General features: G+C 39.2%; 1 protein-coding gene across 1 annotated transcript in view; it reads right to left on the bottom strand.

Annotated features, from left to right (window-relative positions):
* SLC35F1 (solute carrier family 35 member F1) overlaps positions 1–9013 on the bottom strand; it is a 287258-nt gene extending 278245 nt beyond the window's left edge. Inside the window, exon 1 of the mRNA XM_075202978.1 lies at positions 8490–9013. Within this exon, the coding sequence (XP_075059079.1) occupies positions 8490–8599 (110 nt within the window). The 5' untranslated portion in view covers positions 8600–9013. The remainder of the gene's footprint in view (positions 1–8489) is intronic.
* Between the last annotated feature and the right edge of the window lie 7165 nt (positions 9014–16178).

The raw sequence follows: 16178 nt of genomic DNA, 5'->3' as shown, positions 1-16178 counted from the left end.
GGGAATAGAAAACAAGCTTATTCCAGACATGGATCATTTTCGTTTCTGAAAATGAACTCCACTAGCTGGCAGAGCTACTGTGCCCATGCCAATGCTTATTTATTCCAGCAACATTTCATTTTAACATGCCTAGGGTTTTCCAACTGTGGCATTTACTGTAATTTAGCATAATTATTAGTAGTGGAGAAGTCACAGCAGTTTCTGGCTTTTCTGCAGCCAATGATCCTACCATTAAGACTTTCCTCACTAAGGGCTAGATTTACTAAGCTGCAGGTTTGAAAAAGTGGCGATGTTGCCCATAGCAACCAATCAGATTCTAGCTTTCATTTATTTAGTATCTTCTACAAAATGACAGCTAGAATCTGATTGGTTGCTATAGGCAACATCCCCACTTTTTCAAACCCGCAGCTTAGTAAATCTAGCCCTAAGAGTAGGCACTAATAAATGTCACTATTATGCCCTGAGCATCCCTACGCACTGCTGGTACCTTACATTCTCATGACTACATGAGGGGTGCAATTGCACAAGAAACAAGTCAGGTATCTTTACCACATGTGGGAAGAGGAAGGAAATACTGCACTGTGTGGATGGTGTTTAAACAGTTCAATTATGTTCTAAAACTCTGATCTCAATTTTAAATCTGCTCCTCTAGCACTCTGTAGTTCTAAAATGATCCATCTGACTCTGGCCGCTTCTCTGCTCCCAGTATATTAACCCTCTGGTGCAGAGCAACCGCTCATCGCTCCAATAAAAATTGCTGTTCTGTTGATTGTATGACTATGTGATTACTATGTAAAAATGAATCACGCTAGATTGTTTTTCTTTTAGCTGCCATAGAAATTCTATCAAATTATGACAGATTTTACACACAAAAAATTCAGTAAAGGGACTGTTCTCATTGAGGAAAGCAGCTTTCCTGAGGATGCTTCAGCGTTTGGTCATAGCTAGTAGTAGCGCAATATAGTGAACTGAAAATTCAATTGGTTATTACACATGCTTCTTCTAAAACTGTCTAGACATCTGACTTCATCTAAATCATTTGAGTGATTTCATGCAAGCAATCGGGAGAGGCACCAGGAAACACCATGTCACCCTGTCAGTGTACAGCTGAGATCCATTTGTTAGGACTCTTTAAGTCCTATACTGGATGTGTTTCCTGTTTCAGAGCCACAGAGAAAAGCACATTCAGGCTGGACAGTTCATTAATCACTAGTGGCCTATGTTCTTTTTATAGTGTAAATGGGGATCTCTCAGAGACTTCAACAAACACCCTATTATTGCCTGGGAGTAATTCATATAACGTTGGAATACGATAGCTGTAAACATTCTCAGCACAGAAAAGACTAATGTGTCATACTGCACTCTGAAGTGGAGTCATTTTGAAGCCACAGTACTCTGGTGTTTACAGTATGGAAGTGCATTCTGCCTTCAGGCTTGTCCTATGAATCTTTTAGTATTCATGAAAATACATGTACACTGACTATCATGGAGAGTACTACATAATTTATTTCATAATTTGTCCATGCTCAAGTAACATTTTTCTATACTTCATCAGCTGACTGAAAATCTGTATCTAGCAGCTAATCTAATCCAGAAAAGGATGTGGCTTACAACAGGGTTTGGCATAGCCATAAAAAATTGATGCTCCCATTCAAACCTAACCGATCTGAACCATAACATGCCCCCTGCTTGTAATACTTTAGGAAACATTCATTAAAAATAAATAAATAACAACAAAATAACCCTGAAATAAATCTGACAGCTCATGTCATGCCAACAATGAAAAAGAGCAGCATCGGCTAATTCAGTGTGCATGGTTAAGTCATCATGATGCACCGTAATAAAATGTGATTTATGGATATTAAGAAAGGATCTGACCTGTTTGCTTACTTCATAGACACATGCACTCATGGGTTTGTTTTGTTTTTTTTAAGGTTTTAGTTTACAAGGTTGGAGAATCACAAATACAAATGCAAAACAAAACTCAAGTAAAACAATCCAAACAAGACTCAGAATAAACATTAGTCAGAACAAACCAAATAAACTAGTACAACATAGATAGATTGCACCTGTAGCAATAGTGCAACATCGAAATTAGCAACCAGGGGGTAAATGTATGAAAGTCCGTTTTTTTCAACTAACCGTAAATCGGCGACTTTACAGCTAAAATTTAAAGCAGCGCTGGCTTGTAAAGGCAAGTTTGCCTTTACAAGCCAGCACCGCTTTAAATTTTAGCTGTAAAGTCGCCGATTTACGGCGAGTTGAAAAAAACGGACTTTCATACATTTACCCCCAGGAGTTTTTAACAGGAATCATGCACTCCAATTTTACCTTCATTTAAGGGTTTCATTGGGTGCTGCATCCATGTCACCACAAACTAGTGACTCAAACATATGTATGTACAGATTCTGCCTGAACCAGCCCCAACCTATGCTCTGTTCCAGACCTCACCTGTGCCTGCTAATTTTATACTATCACTGTGGATATGCTTCCTGTTTGTGTCACTTTATTTGCCGTCTCCACTGTTGTCTGGGCTTTTTATAACAAATCAACCAAAAAGTAATAGTCTACACCAGTTATATATCATACAATTAGTTCAGTTCTAGCTGCCCCTTATTATGAATTGTCTTTATATTCTTTTGTTAATATAAGGGGTGCAACGCCTATCACCATATATACCATATTCATATACACCGATCAGCCACAACATTAAAACCTAATATTGTTTTCGTGCAGCAAAAATATATTTGACCAGTCAAGACATGGACTCCACAAGACTTCTGCAGGTGTGCTGAGGTTTCTGGCACCAAGATGTTAGCAGCAGATCCTTTAAGTCCTTTAAGATGCGAGGTGGGGCCTCCATGGCTCTGACTTGTTTTTCCAGCACATCCCACAGATGCTTGATGAAATTTAGATCTGTGGAATTTGGAGGCCAAGTCAACATCCTGAACTCTTTTTCATGCTCCTGAAACCATTCCTGAACATTTTTTGTAGTGTGGTAGGGCACATTATCCTACTGAAAGAGATCACTATCATCAGGGAATACTGTTGTCTTGAAGGGGTGTACTTGGTCTGCAACAATGTTTAGGTAGGTGACATGTGTCAAAGTAACATCCACATGAATGCCAGGACCCAAGGTTTCCCAGCAGAACATTGCCCAGAGCATCACACTGCCTCCACCGGCTTGCCTTCTTCACATACTGCATCTTGGTGCCATCTCTTCTTAGCCGTCCACATGATGTTAAAGGAAAATGTGATTGATCAGATCAAACCACCTTCTTCCATTACTCCATGATCCAGTTCTGCCACTCATGTGCCCATTAAAAACACTTTCAGCGGTGGACAGGGTCATCGTGGACACTCTGACAGGCTACAGCTATGCAGCCCCAAACGCAGCAAGCTGCGATGTACTGTGTGTTCTTCCAGTATTAATGTCTTCAGCAGTTTGTGCTGAAGCTCTCCTGTTGGATTGAACCAGATGGGATAGCCTTCACTTTCCACGCACATCAATAAACTTTGGAGGCCCATGACCCAAGTTGTCCTGCCTTAGTTCACTTTTGGTAGGTACTAACCACTGCATAGTGGGAGCACCCCACAAGACCTGTCATTTTGGAGATTTTCTGACACACTCATCTAGCCATCACAATTTGGCCCTTGTCAAAGTCTCTCAGATCCTTACACTTGCCCATTTTTCCTGCTTCTAACACATCAACTTCAAGAACTGACTGTTCACTTGCTGTCCAATATTTCCCACCCCATGACAGGTGCCATTGTAACAAGATAATCAATGCTATTCACTTCACTTGTCAGTGGTTTCAATGTTGTGGATGGTGTGTGTGTGTGTGTGTGTGTGTGTGTGTGTGTGTGTGTGTGTGTGCGTGTGCATGTGCGTATATATATATATATTTACATATATATATATTAATATATATGTATATATATATGTATTTATTTATATATATATATATATATATATATATATATATATATATATATATATATATATATATATATATATTGCATAAAAGGTTACCCTACTGTAGTAAACTTATTGATGCACAAAATGTATTTATTAACATCTTATTTATTTATTTATTAAAATATGTTATTGCAACAAATAACACGCAAAAACCCCTGAAATAAATAAAAAACTAAATGACAAATGATATCTGGACATAATACAATTATTTTTATTCAGAAATATATCTTTTTATGTACATATCTATACTTTTACATTATTTTGCTGGTTTTAAAGTGGTATTGTTGCAATAAAGTATGTTTATAAAAATTAAATACATTTGCTACATTTTATACATTTTGTGCATCAATAAGTGCACTACAATAGGATAACCAATTTTCTTTCTCTCCTTTTGAAAAACTTTTTGTTTTTTAAAAACAATAATAACAATTGCCAGTATCTAGGATGATAGTAAATGTACAGGCAAGTACAAAAGCCAGAAAGTGAGCAAGATAGAAGACCCGAATAGAACAATAAATGGTATATCAAGAGCCTGTGCATGTGACCAGAATTGGTGAAGAGTGGAAGAATGAGGTGGAAGAGTATGATGTGGGAGGGGGGATTGAGACTGAGACCAGAATCTGCTTTGTGGGGAGCACAAGCACTTGCACATAGCAAGCGACTAAGTTAGGTTAGTTCATACAAATGGTGGCCTACAGAACTAACGCTAAGGTATGGCTATAAAAAGAGGTCTGAAAAGCCTTGGGCTAGGTCTCCTTGAAAGGATTGACTGGTATAGATGAACCATTCTCCCTGGACTTGGGTGTATTTTTGAGACTTATTATTGAAGCTTGCAGAGATTTTCACCACAATTGCTAATTACTAGACTTTGTTGAGGAGCTGCTGTCGGGGTAGGGAGCTCTGGCTGCTTCCAGTGTCTTGCAACCAGGCATCTGGCAGGATAGAGGATTTGCATGGAAAGTTATCAGAATGTCTATCCAACCCCCTCCAGTGGAAAACCAAGGCAGAAGGACAAAGGGCCCTTATAGATTGAAGGCCTAATTCATCAAGGAACACAAAGACAATGCAGACTGCATTTTTTTCAAATTGAACAGATATTACACGCAAGTACGCCAGTATTCAAGTACAAGTGGATCTGAAGAAACATTTCTAGTTGAATACAGGTATAACTACACTCTGCCTCTACGGTACTTGACGTATGCAGACACAACAGACTACCGGATGCACACAATGCATATGTATATATAAAGTGCCATCAGAACGTACAGATACAAACAGATTAACATCTGTTAATAATATATTCATAATAATAAAAAAAAGTTTTGGTTTTTTTTTCAAAATGTTTTTCCTATGAAACACATATATCAGTATGTTCTTACTGCTTACTGTACAAAAAAATGCATTTTTACAGTTGCTCTTAATTGCAAACACATGTTCTAGCATGCATATGCATCCGTCATCACTATCACTCGGCACTTACACCTGCCCTGTAGTTTTAGCAAGTGATACGCCTAACAATCACGTACCTGAGAGACGCCCAGAGCTTGAATCGGATGAATGTGCATTCGCTATACCTTAGCACATCCTTACTGTATATTGGCTACATGCATACACACGGAGACTTTATAAATATCGCTGGTATGGCTGACTATGCTATCCCAAAACCGAGTAATCTAAAGGCAGGACAACCAAACTGGACAGAAGATACTATCTCACCGCTGCCACAGAAGCGTTGTTCTGAAGTCTATAGATCCTGTATAACCTAGTGGGAACCAGGTACCACCTGTAACAGATATTGAAGGTGTTCTACTTTACTTGGGATGAGATTGAGGAATTAGAAACCCTTTACCTCACAGTTGACCAAGTGTCCTCATCAGGTGCGTTACCCAAGTCGGTTTCCCAACTGGTCTTATGTCTCAGGCCCATGGCCTGTTCAGCAGTTAGTATCAAATTGTCACTTTTCTTTATTTTTATAACAAAGCATTTTTCTCAGGGTTTCTCTGCTCCTCTTACAGCTCAGTTGAAAACCAGAGGTGGAGTGGTGGCAAGCAGCAATTTAAGAGTCCCTGGGGCTCTGGTAATGGATAGGGGCCCTTTAGTTGTTCAGCTTTACATGACAGCTTTAAGCTGTCCCAACCTCCACTCTAAGCCACACTCGCTCCTCCTGTTCCAGCTGTGCCCTCTTCCACTTAGAAGATAAGCTCTCTAATGAGCAGAGTCCTCCATACCCTTTATTTACATGTCTATATTTATTTTGTCTACCTTGTATGTCTCTGTTTTATATATGTCTCTGTTTTATGTATGTCCTGTTTTCCCTACTGTACAGCACTGTGGCGCCTTAAAAATCTACGATAATGAATAAATGTAAAATATTATTACACTTAAAAACAAAATTACAATGTTTATTGTTTCAGTGTTTAGTTTAATAATAATATTGATCAGTTTAATACATGCTATAATTTTTAAAGCATTTACAGTCTGGACATTGTTTTCTCCTCTGAATCTTCCTAACTGCTCCTCAGCTAAATTGTGTGCAGTGCAAAAGGGACTAAGAGGGCAACTGATAAAAAGACTTCATTCTCATACTCAGCAGAGCAGAAGATACTAAAAGAAGCTGGGGTGGGGTTAGTTAGAGACTAAGGGCTAGATTTACTAAGCTGCGGGTTTGAAAAAGTGGGGATGTTGCCTATAGCAACCAATCAGATTCCAGCTTTCATTTATTTAGTGCTTTCTACAAAATGACAGCTAGACTCTGATTGGTTGCTATAGGCAACATCCCCACTTTTTCAAACCCGCAGCTTAGTAAATCTAGCCCTAAGTGCCATCTAGAACCAGACAAAATGGGGAGTAGATCACCATCAATTCAAAGAATAATAAAACTTCCACTGCTAAATTGTGCCATTTAAAGATCTACTTTTCTATCAATAAACCCCGTGGTAAAGGCATCAATGTCTCTTACCCCTCCAACCCCCTTTTTTTTTTACAATGTTTCAGTCCACTGATCATATAGAATTATAATAAGGTAAAACATTAAAAACATAGAGATCAAAATCATTTGTAAGTATATCTACATTGCATTTGGGTTCTAGACACAGTCCTGTGCGAATCACAGAGTAAAACAAGGAAACAAAGGAACATATGTAACTCTGTGGTAATGTATATATATATATATATATATATATATATATATATATATATATATATATATATATATACTCAAAACACACAAATATACATCATGGTTAAGTTTCTAAAGATCAGAAGATGAAGAAACAGATTAGTAATTAGATGCAAAACCTGGTACACAACACAGTATGTATCCTACTATTTTAAGAGCCAATAATACCTGGAAATTCAATGAAAGAAAGGGGAAATATATTGTGGAGATGATTTTATCCCTTGTACAGTTTCTGTTTACTACAATGACATGACTGGATATTAGACACACATTCTAAACAAAAACACCAAATCATCTATCCTCCACAAAAATACTGCTCCCTGCATGAATAATTCCTTTTTGTTTTGCAATGTTTCTTTTAACGTATACTCCTAATTGTAATGGATAGCTATGGGTTGACTTTACACTAAAATTATCATAATAATGATGTTTATACAATTGCATATGTTTCTCGAAGCAATATTCTGTTCAACAGAGAGGGCTTCTTAGGACAACCCTGGCATAAATTATTATATGACAAAGATCATGGCTTTTTATTTAAAATTGACATTCTTTTTATATACTTACTATCATTCTATTCCACAAATGCAGTTTTCATAGCCAAATAGAATTTATCTTCCACATCAAATGAAATTGAAGCAAATAAAACTAGTACAAGCTTGCTTTCAGAAAACCTGAGCATTTTTCATTACAGTATGTCATTCTCACAACTATAGACTGTGTAAACATGAACACTTATTGATTTGTTACTATGAATAGAACATGGCTTTCAGTGGAGAGCCCAGGAATTTCCTCACAATATCAAATGACTATTCCACAGGTAGTATGAGACTGGCAAGGACACACATCACATTCCTAAATGCAAGTACTGCACTGTGTCATTGGAAATAAGTCTATTTCATACTCCACACCAATAACAACTATCAAACACATGTAATAAATGTGAAAACAATAATATCATAATCAAATTATTATTCCAATCTCCATGACTAATATAACATAAGATGTCAAAAATCATTACATACAGATCACAGGCTTAAATACCTACTATATTTCTTTTCATGAATATCACTGTGGAGGATATATGTAGTGGGATCCTCAAGATGAATTATTACAAGGGAGCAGACTCCCATGCGACCCATCATTATCCATGCACTCAGTCTTTAGGCTGTATTCTATTACATGTGAAAGCCTATTTTAATGTGTCATTAAACTTCCATTCCTGTGGAATCCCAGATATAATGACAGACTCCAGTCCTATGTCACATAAATAGAGACATATGTAGATATAGCACAACACTACTACTTTGTCATTAGTTACAGCACTCTCACCTGTTAAACACTTTCCTTATCCTCTGCAGAGGGCCGGGACTGGTGGAGATGCTCTCAGCTGGCAGGTTCTCGATGGTGGACACAACATGGTTTGGCTGCTCGGGAATCATCGCTGTTCAGTCTCAGAGGGCAGAGCGCATCTTCTGGCTCCAGCGGGAGAGGAGCTAGCAGCCCAGGACACTGCACTGAGGGACAGTGGAGCAGGTTAGGGCAAGCAATGCAAACACTGCTTAGGAAATACGTGAGAAGTGGATGCCCCAAGGATGGCAGTAATTAAAGCCACAGGACCTGTAACGTCAATAGGACAATTTACACACTTGATAAGAGCCCTATGATTCCCTATTTAAACACAGAAAACCCTGGGTAAAGAAGAGATCTACGGTCCTCTCCAATTCTCTGTCACCAAACTATCGCCACAGATGCACTGTGTCCAGTGCGCTCAGAGCAGCCTGTGTGGCCGGGAGTCAGTGAGCTGCTGGAGAGCAGGGGATAAAGGAGATGTGCAGCAGGATCTGCAAGGATAAGATGCTGGTGGGCTGTGCTACCCTCAATACACGTTTTGTATGCCTAGCCTCACGCACACCACCAGAGTGCGCCAACAAAGGGGGTCTTTGGCTTGCACACTAACACCCAACTCCATCAATATTTCCTATGGCCTGACGGGACTTGTAGTTTCCTCCTGTCTCTAGATCGTATGTACCTGTGTGTATTTCAGTAGCTCTAACTGCTGGACAGCACCACCTTCTCTTTTTGTATGGCTTTATTCAATCGCTTCTATTGTTAGTTAAGAAGATTCAGTTGTCTAAGCTGCATTTCTTCATTCCTCTATAGTAAAATGCTCACAGTGAGCTAGAAATATGAAAGCTGAAATTGCCTTTAAACTCAAGGATCTTTGTAAAGAAAGAATAATACGCAGCCTCACATGTAATTTAAACCATGAGGGGTCTATTTATCAAACAAAATCCCCCTGTTAAATCGTATTAACCACAAAAATGTAATTTACCATAATTTGCATCTCTCTTCGGTTTACTGGGCACTCCCAATAACAGTGTATTAGGCGTGTTCAGTAACGCTATTTATAAAAAAAAAAAACAAATAGCTTTTTTCCCATGTTAATGCACACCTAAACATAATTAAAAAGTTTCACTGAAGACAGTTCTGCTTTGAAGAGCAGAGCTGCACAGCGCATGTGTGGAGCGATCATGTGATCCCTCCCTGTCACATGCTAATTTGTCTTTTTTCGTTTTACACTAACCTGCCTTGTGCGCATGCGCGAGTTGTGTGATCGGCGCATGTGCACAAGGATTAAAAGGAAGCCGAAGAACTTCACTGAAGGAGAAAAGACAGTGTTAGGTAAGTGATACACTTCACAGGAACAGCTGTTTTTCGGAATGGCTGTTCCTGTGTTGATTTTTTAATAAATATAAGAAATCTTTCAATCCGCATCTATGCGCTGAAGATTGAAAAGTTTCATTCATATTTTGCAGTGCTTTGTAAATAGACCCCTAAACCCGTTCAATACCATTGTATCCCTCGCACAAAGCCCTTATCATGGTTTTGTGCTCTGCCTTATTCTTCAGGGAAATACTTCTTAGGGCTAGATTTACTAAGCTGCGGGTTTGAAAAAGTGGAGATGTTGCCTATAGCAACCAATCAGATTCTAGTAGCTTATCTTAAATCATGTAAACTCTATGGAGATCCTGATCCTGAGTGAATACACACTGCGGAATTGGAAGCATGTCGTTCCATAGTTGAACGAGATTTATAGTTCTGCTGACCGATCAAATCAAATGATGATCTGTGCATTGAAACAATCCTCATCCATCGCTGGAGCATGTACACTGATGCAATATCGGCCCAAACTGTTGTTTATTGGGTGATTGTCCCAAAACTCTGCTGAAAAACAGAGTAGTGTATAGCCAGCCATACTCTACTGTAAGCCACGATGGTACATTGTGGATAGTCAGATTTAAGCCAGGATAGCTCATGAAATGGGTAGAAGAAAGCCAGATTGGCACACAAAGTGAGTAGTCAGGAGTAAGGCTGGGGAGATACTACAGTCTTTTCACCTGATTATCAGACCAATCACACAATAAAAGACCATTCGGCCCAATATTGCATTAGCGTGTATATGCTCCAACGATGGAAGATTATGAAAGTGTGTATGTACTTATGTCCAGACCTCCATAGAGTTTACAGAGTCACGATCTTTACAGCCAATGGTCCTGACAGATGAAGAGAAGATGACAGATCTGAAGGTAAATCTTGTAAAACATGTATAGTATGTACACATGGATCTACATGTTGACCGGGACTTTCAGCTGTTGGTAAAATTGTTAATGATATCGCATCAGGAGAAATTTTCTGTAGTGTGTACCCAGTCTAAATCTGGTCAGAAAACAAAGCAGGTAGATAAGAGTAAGCTGTGTCATACACAGTAGCAGGGGATCCAAGAGGAGCAGGTTAAGGTAACAGGTGCAAGCAAACAAAATTCTCAAACAAAGGCTTATTCAGGAAGTACCCATTTACAGCTCCAAATTAAACAAAGAACCAATATAGTTTCTTGGGAGCTAATCTTGGCCATCATGATTAAGAGAAAGTTCACATTCAAGTGGAAATCTCTAATGGCTGGAGGTGGAAATGTCAGGTAATATTCGTTACGTAAACAATTTGTGATTTTTGGACAAATTCACTGTGATTTTTCTGATTTTTGTCCAACCGAACCAAACATTTGAGCATATTTACAGGTATCTTCAAACATGTTCTTGCTGTGACTCCCTATCGTTTTTATTTGTGTACATATTACACATAGGTATGACACTCGATTCTGTACAATGAATAAGGAATGCGGGTGTAGTGACATCATTACATTACTAAGACGGTTTCTCTCTTCTTCCTGGCACCATGTGCCTAGACCAAGTTCTAGGATCACTATTCTTTCATTGCTTCCACTAGAACCTTTGCATACCTTATGTCCAGCTAAAGGCAGTTTCTCTCTGTGCCAGTAGATTTCTACTCAGTTGAGTGGTACTGTCAGCATAATTCTCTGGGAAGGATCTAGTTGCACAGTACCAGTGTTTTAACTTCGATGGTAAGGTCACTAAGGCTCCACAAACCAACTTTCTATCTGACTGTCACCAGTCTCTCTTCCAAACACTTCCGGGATGCCCTCTCTCCACCAAACCAAACTCCAAGAACATTGATGAAGTCTGACTTGATTGTGAAGGGGAATGCAGCTAGAGATGACAGGTGCCACTGCCCGAAGAGCATTGCCTCTGACTTTCTGCAGTTGACCTTTGCCCCTGAAGCTCGGCCGAAGTTCTCACAGGTCTGGATGAGTGCTGTCATCGAATGCTAGTCAGTGCAGAAGACAGTGACATCATCGATGTAGAGCGAGCACACTAGTCGGTGCGGTCATGCCTCTTATCTCTGGATTCTGCCTGATACATATCACATAGAGTTCTATACAACAAACAAAAAGAAGAGGTGAAAGAGGGCAGCCTTGTCTGACCCCAGACATGACAGATAAAGGGTCAGTCTTCCAGCCATTCACAAATACAAAGCTGTAAATGTCAAGGTACATCAGGTCAGCATATGAACAAAACATCTCTCCCGAGCCAAACTTGTGCAAAACCCTACACATAAAATCATGAGAAACACGATCTAAGGCCTTCTCCTGATCAAGACTGACCAGGGCCACGTGTGCATGGCGATCTTTGATGTAATGGACTGTGTCCCTCAGCAACGGAAGATTATCTACAATCCTGCAACCAGGAATGCCGTAAGTCTGATCTGGTCTGAGCGCAAAATAGAGCTCTGCTGAGAGACCATCACTGCCCGGGGTCCTACCCAGCCTAAAAGATATAGCGTCAGAGAGCAGTTCCCCCAATGTCAGGGGGGTGTCCATGGCCTCTATACCTGCAGGATCAATTAGCCGCATCTGTGTCAATGGTTTTAGGGGAGTAGAGGTTGCTGTAGTAGTCTGTGATGACTCCTATGGAAAAAAGGCCTAATTATTAATCGTAATTTAATGTTGGGGCTGGCTGGAGGCAAGTAGGTCTATTTATTAAGCATAAATGCTATTCATTTAATGTTAGGCGGCTGGTTTGTGTGGGGGCATATTTAATAAATGTGGGTATTACTGGTTTAATGTTGGGGTTAATTATGTGGAGGGAAGCCTATAATCTTTCCAGGAAGTGAATAGTATCTATCTCGTTTCTAAACCAGACCCCAATGTTCTAGGATCCAGCCAAGCAGCAACTAAGCTTCAGACACCAGCAGCAGGTAGTCAAAGCTGCAAAGACAGGTAGGTGTAAGCAGCACAGGGTGAGTAAGGAGTCAAGTGCTTGTGAACGGCTAAGCATCACCCAGCAGTAGGTTGGCCACGCCTCTTCTGGCAGTGCACCGCCAATTGGAGACAGCAGCTACTCTCACCAAGATAGGGGGGTGCTAGTGATCTTCCTCTCTCCCAGTCACTAAAATGTCTGGATAGGGCTCTTCTGCACATGCTAAATATTTACTTTTTCACAGCACCATGTGCCTGCTATCTATGGCATATTAAATGCATAATTAATATTGAACTGTCTAAATGGAAAACTATCACCAAAACCATCAAAATATAGATTTTAAGATTACACTTTATTATTTCTTACATATGTATGCATGGCTGTTTACGTAGCACTCTGTTTTTATTAATATAGAGATTTACATGTAATAGTTGGCTATGTGCATTAAACTTTAATACACTCTAAGGTGAATGAGGTGCAGTGTTTTTCTTGTAAACAACAATATTTCCTTTCATTACTCTGTTTTATCTGTGCTAAATGCATCTGCCCGTGGATACACTCTGGGCAAGTGCACACATGTTATTGAGTCATTAACATGGGTCAAATGAAAAATGTGAAAATAAAATTCAAGTCACCCAGTCTATTGTATTCTACACACATGACTGACCTTCACATAGCACTTGATTGAAAAGCATGTTCAATACAAAAAAAACTCAAAAAGAAAGAGAAAATCAAATAAATCTTGGTATAGCTGCATACTCAATTGCGTTATTTATTCAATATTATAATATAATTTCCAAAATCTGTATTTTATTTTATAACTAACATTTATAAAACACGTGCAACTGATGAAATTATGTATGTTTGGAGACTTGTGCAAATTGCTGTAAAATTGTTAAAAATCAACATAATATGCTAAACAAATGTTATGCTCAAAAAAACAAAAATCCAATAAAAACACCTCTAGAGCACAACACAGCAGGTGGCCGTTTTGCCCAATTTTTCTGCTGAAAAATTGTAACGCAGCCATGATAGTTATGTTTACCCCTTTCTCACCAAAATCCTGAGTCAGACACGGAATAGAGAACACTGTTTCAACTTGTGTTGCAACCCTGCAGCACTTTAGTCCCGGTTATATCCTGCGTCATTGCCTTTCACACTGGACCAGTGTCTGCCCTGCATTTTTAAGTTCAGCCCCTCCAACAAGCTGCCTTTAACTGAACATGGGTCAAATAACCCGGAACACATTTCAGAACTCAGCGTATCTAAGTCCAACCCTGGGCGACCAGGGCCGTGGATCCGGGTCGCACAACCTGGGACACCCCATTCACACGACACACGACCTGGCTTATTACTGGGTTCATGCTTCTGTAAGAAAGGGTACAACACAGTGTATTTTGTTTGGTATATACTGTATATTTACCAAATATTTCAGGATGCTTACCTGTTAAGTGACAGAAGCTCTGATTTGCACTGTACAAATACATCCAGCAATGGTGCAACAAATCTGTATATCACTTAAGATAGGAAATATTTGGATTATTACACTGTTAATATTAATTGTTAAAAAGCATAATGTGACTTAGCAAGTTTAGGGGTTCATTTAGAGTTGGACAAACGTCTGGATTTCTAGTGTCAGATACACATTTTCATACTGCGCATATATATATGCTTTTATGTAGTTTACTGTGTATAGTTAACCATGTCTCCTTATGTCTGGAGGGGCTATATGGCAGAGGGAAGGGGTAGGCAAGTATAGGTTGCCTCTAGTAAGGGCTGTTTGCGTCAATGCAAGTTATTTCTCTTGCGTGTGCTGGAACAAATGTATGCTTTGATGATGATTATCAGCAGCACTATCTAACTGCTTATGATTGGCTAATTGTGCATTTAACCATCCAGCTGATAGGATCTTATTCATTAGCATTGCAGTTATATTAGAAGTTGGGACTGTCTATTTGTATTACTTAATTGACATTTCTATTTAGTCTGCTGCAGAAAAAAAACATTTCCATTGGCTTTTATAGGGGTAAAACAGATTTTTAATCAATATAACTTAATTTCATTTCATTGATACTTGTATTTGTATTTAGTTAAATTTTTATATGAAAATTGGACTTTTATTAATAACTCTCAAGGAACTTCTCTTGTGTTCATGACACTTCAATAAAACTGTAAACTATACAAAGACTGGGCATCATCTATATGTTCAAGGATATATAACAGCAATAGTCTAGTGGCTGTGTTGTAGCCAATCTGCATAAGAGAGAATGGCAGTTACAGTCACACGTTTTACATCAATCACAAAGCCTGAAAAACCATGCAAATATGGCTAAAGCATATCACTGTTGTTTTGCTTTAAAATAAAACATGTTGTGCATGATTTCTGCACCGTTTTCTCTCTGCTTCAGATGTATAAATGTTACATACAAAGCAGAGGGCATATTGCTTTTAAATACTCTCAGTTTGTAAAACTGCTACTTCATTCTTATTGGCTACATATTTTTTTACATTGAGAACTCTAGTACAACTATAATGTAAAGTAAATGAAAAGTTGGACCTATTCTAGTTGTTTTACGTCTACTCTGGAGTAAGAGCTCACTCAGAAGATCTACAGTCATGGTCAAAAGTTTTGAGAATGACAAAAATATTATTTTTCACGAAGTCTGCTGCCTCAGTATTTATGATGGCAATTTGCATATACTCCAGAATGTCATGAAGGGTGATTAGATGAATTGCAATTAATTTCAAAGTCCCTCTTTGCCATGACAATGCACTTTATCCCAAAAACAACCTTTCCACTGCATTTCTGCCCTGCCACAAAAGGACCAGCTGACATCAGGTCAGTGATTCACTCATTAACACAATTGAGAGGGTTGACGAGGACAAGGCTGGAGATCACTCTGTTATGCTAATTGAGTTAGTACAACAGTCTGGAAGCTTTAAAAGGAGTGTGGTGCTTGAAATCATTGTTCTTCCTCTGTTAACCATGGTTATCTGCAAAGAAACACATGCAGTCATTATTGCTTTGCACAAAAAAGGGCTTCACAGGCAAGGATAGTGCTGTTAGTAAGATTGCACCTAAATCAACCATTTATCGGATCATCAAGAACTTCAAGGAGAGAGGTTTAATAGTTGTGAAGAAGGCTTCAGGGTGCCCAGCAATGTCCAGCAAGTCCCAGGACCATCTCCTAATGTTGATTCAGCTGTGGGATCAGGACACAACCAGTGCAGAGCTTGCTCAGGAATGGCAGCAGGCAGGTGTGAGTGCATCTGCACGCACAATGAGGCAAAGGCTTTTGGAGGGTGGCCTGCTATCAAGAAGGCCAGCAAAGAAGCCACTTCTCTCCAGGAAAATCATCAAAGACAGACTGATATTCTGCAAAAGGTACAGGCATTGGACTGC

The sequence above is a fragment of the Mixophyes fleayi genome, chromosome 3 (assembly GCF_038048845.1).
Source record: "Mixophyes fleayi isolate aMixFle1 chromosome 3, aMixFle1.hap1, whole genome shotgun sequence".
NCBI lineage: Eukaryota > Metazoa > Chordata > Amphibia > Anura > Limnodynastidae > Mixophyes > Mixophyes fleayi.
The sequence above is the reverse complement of the archived record's forward strand: the minus strand, read 5'-3'. Positions and strand labels throughout refer to the sequence as shown.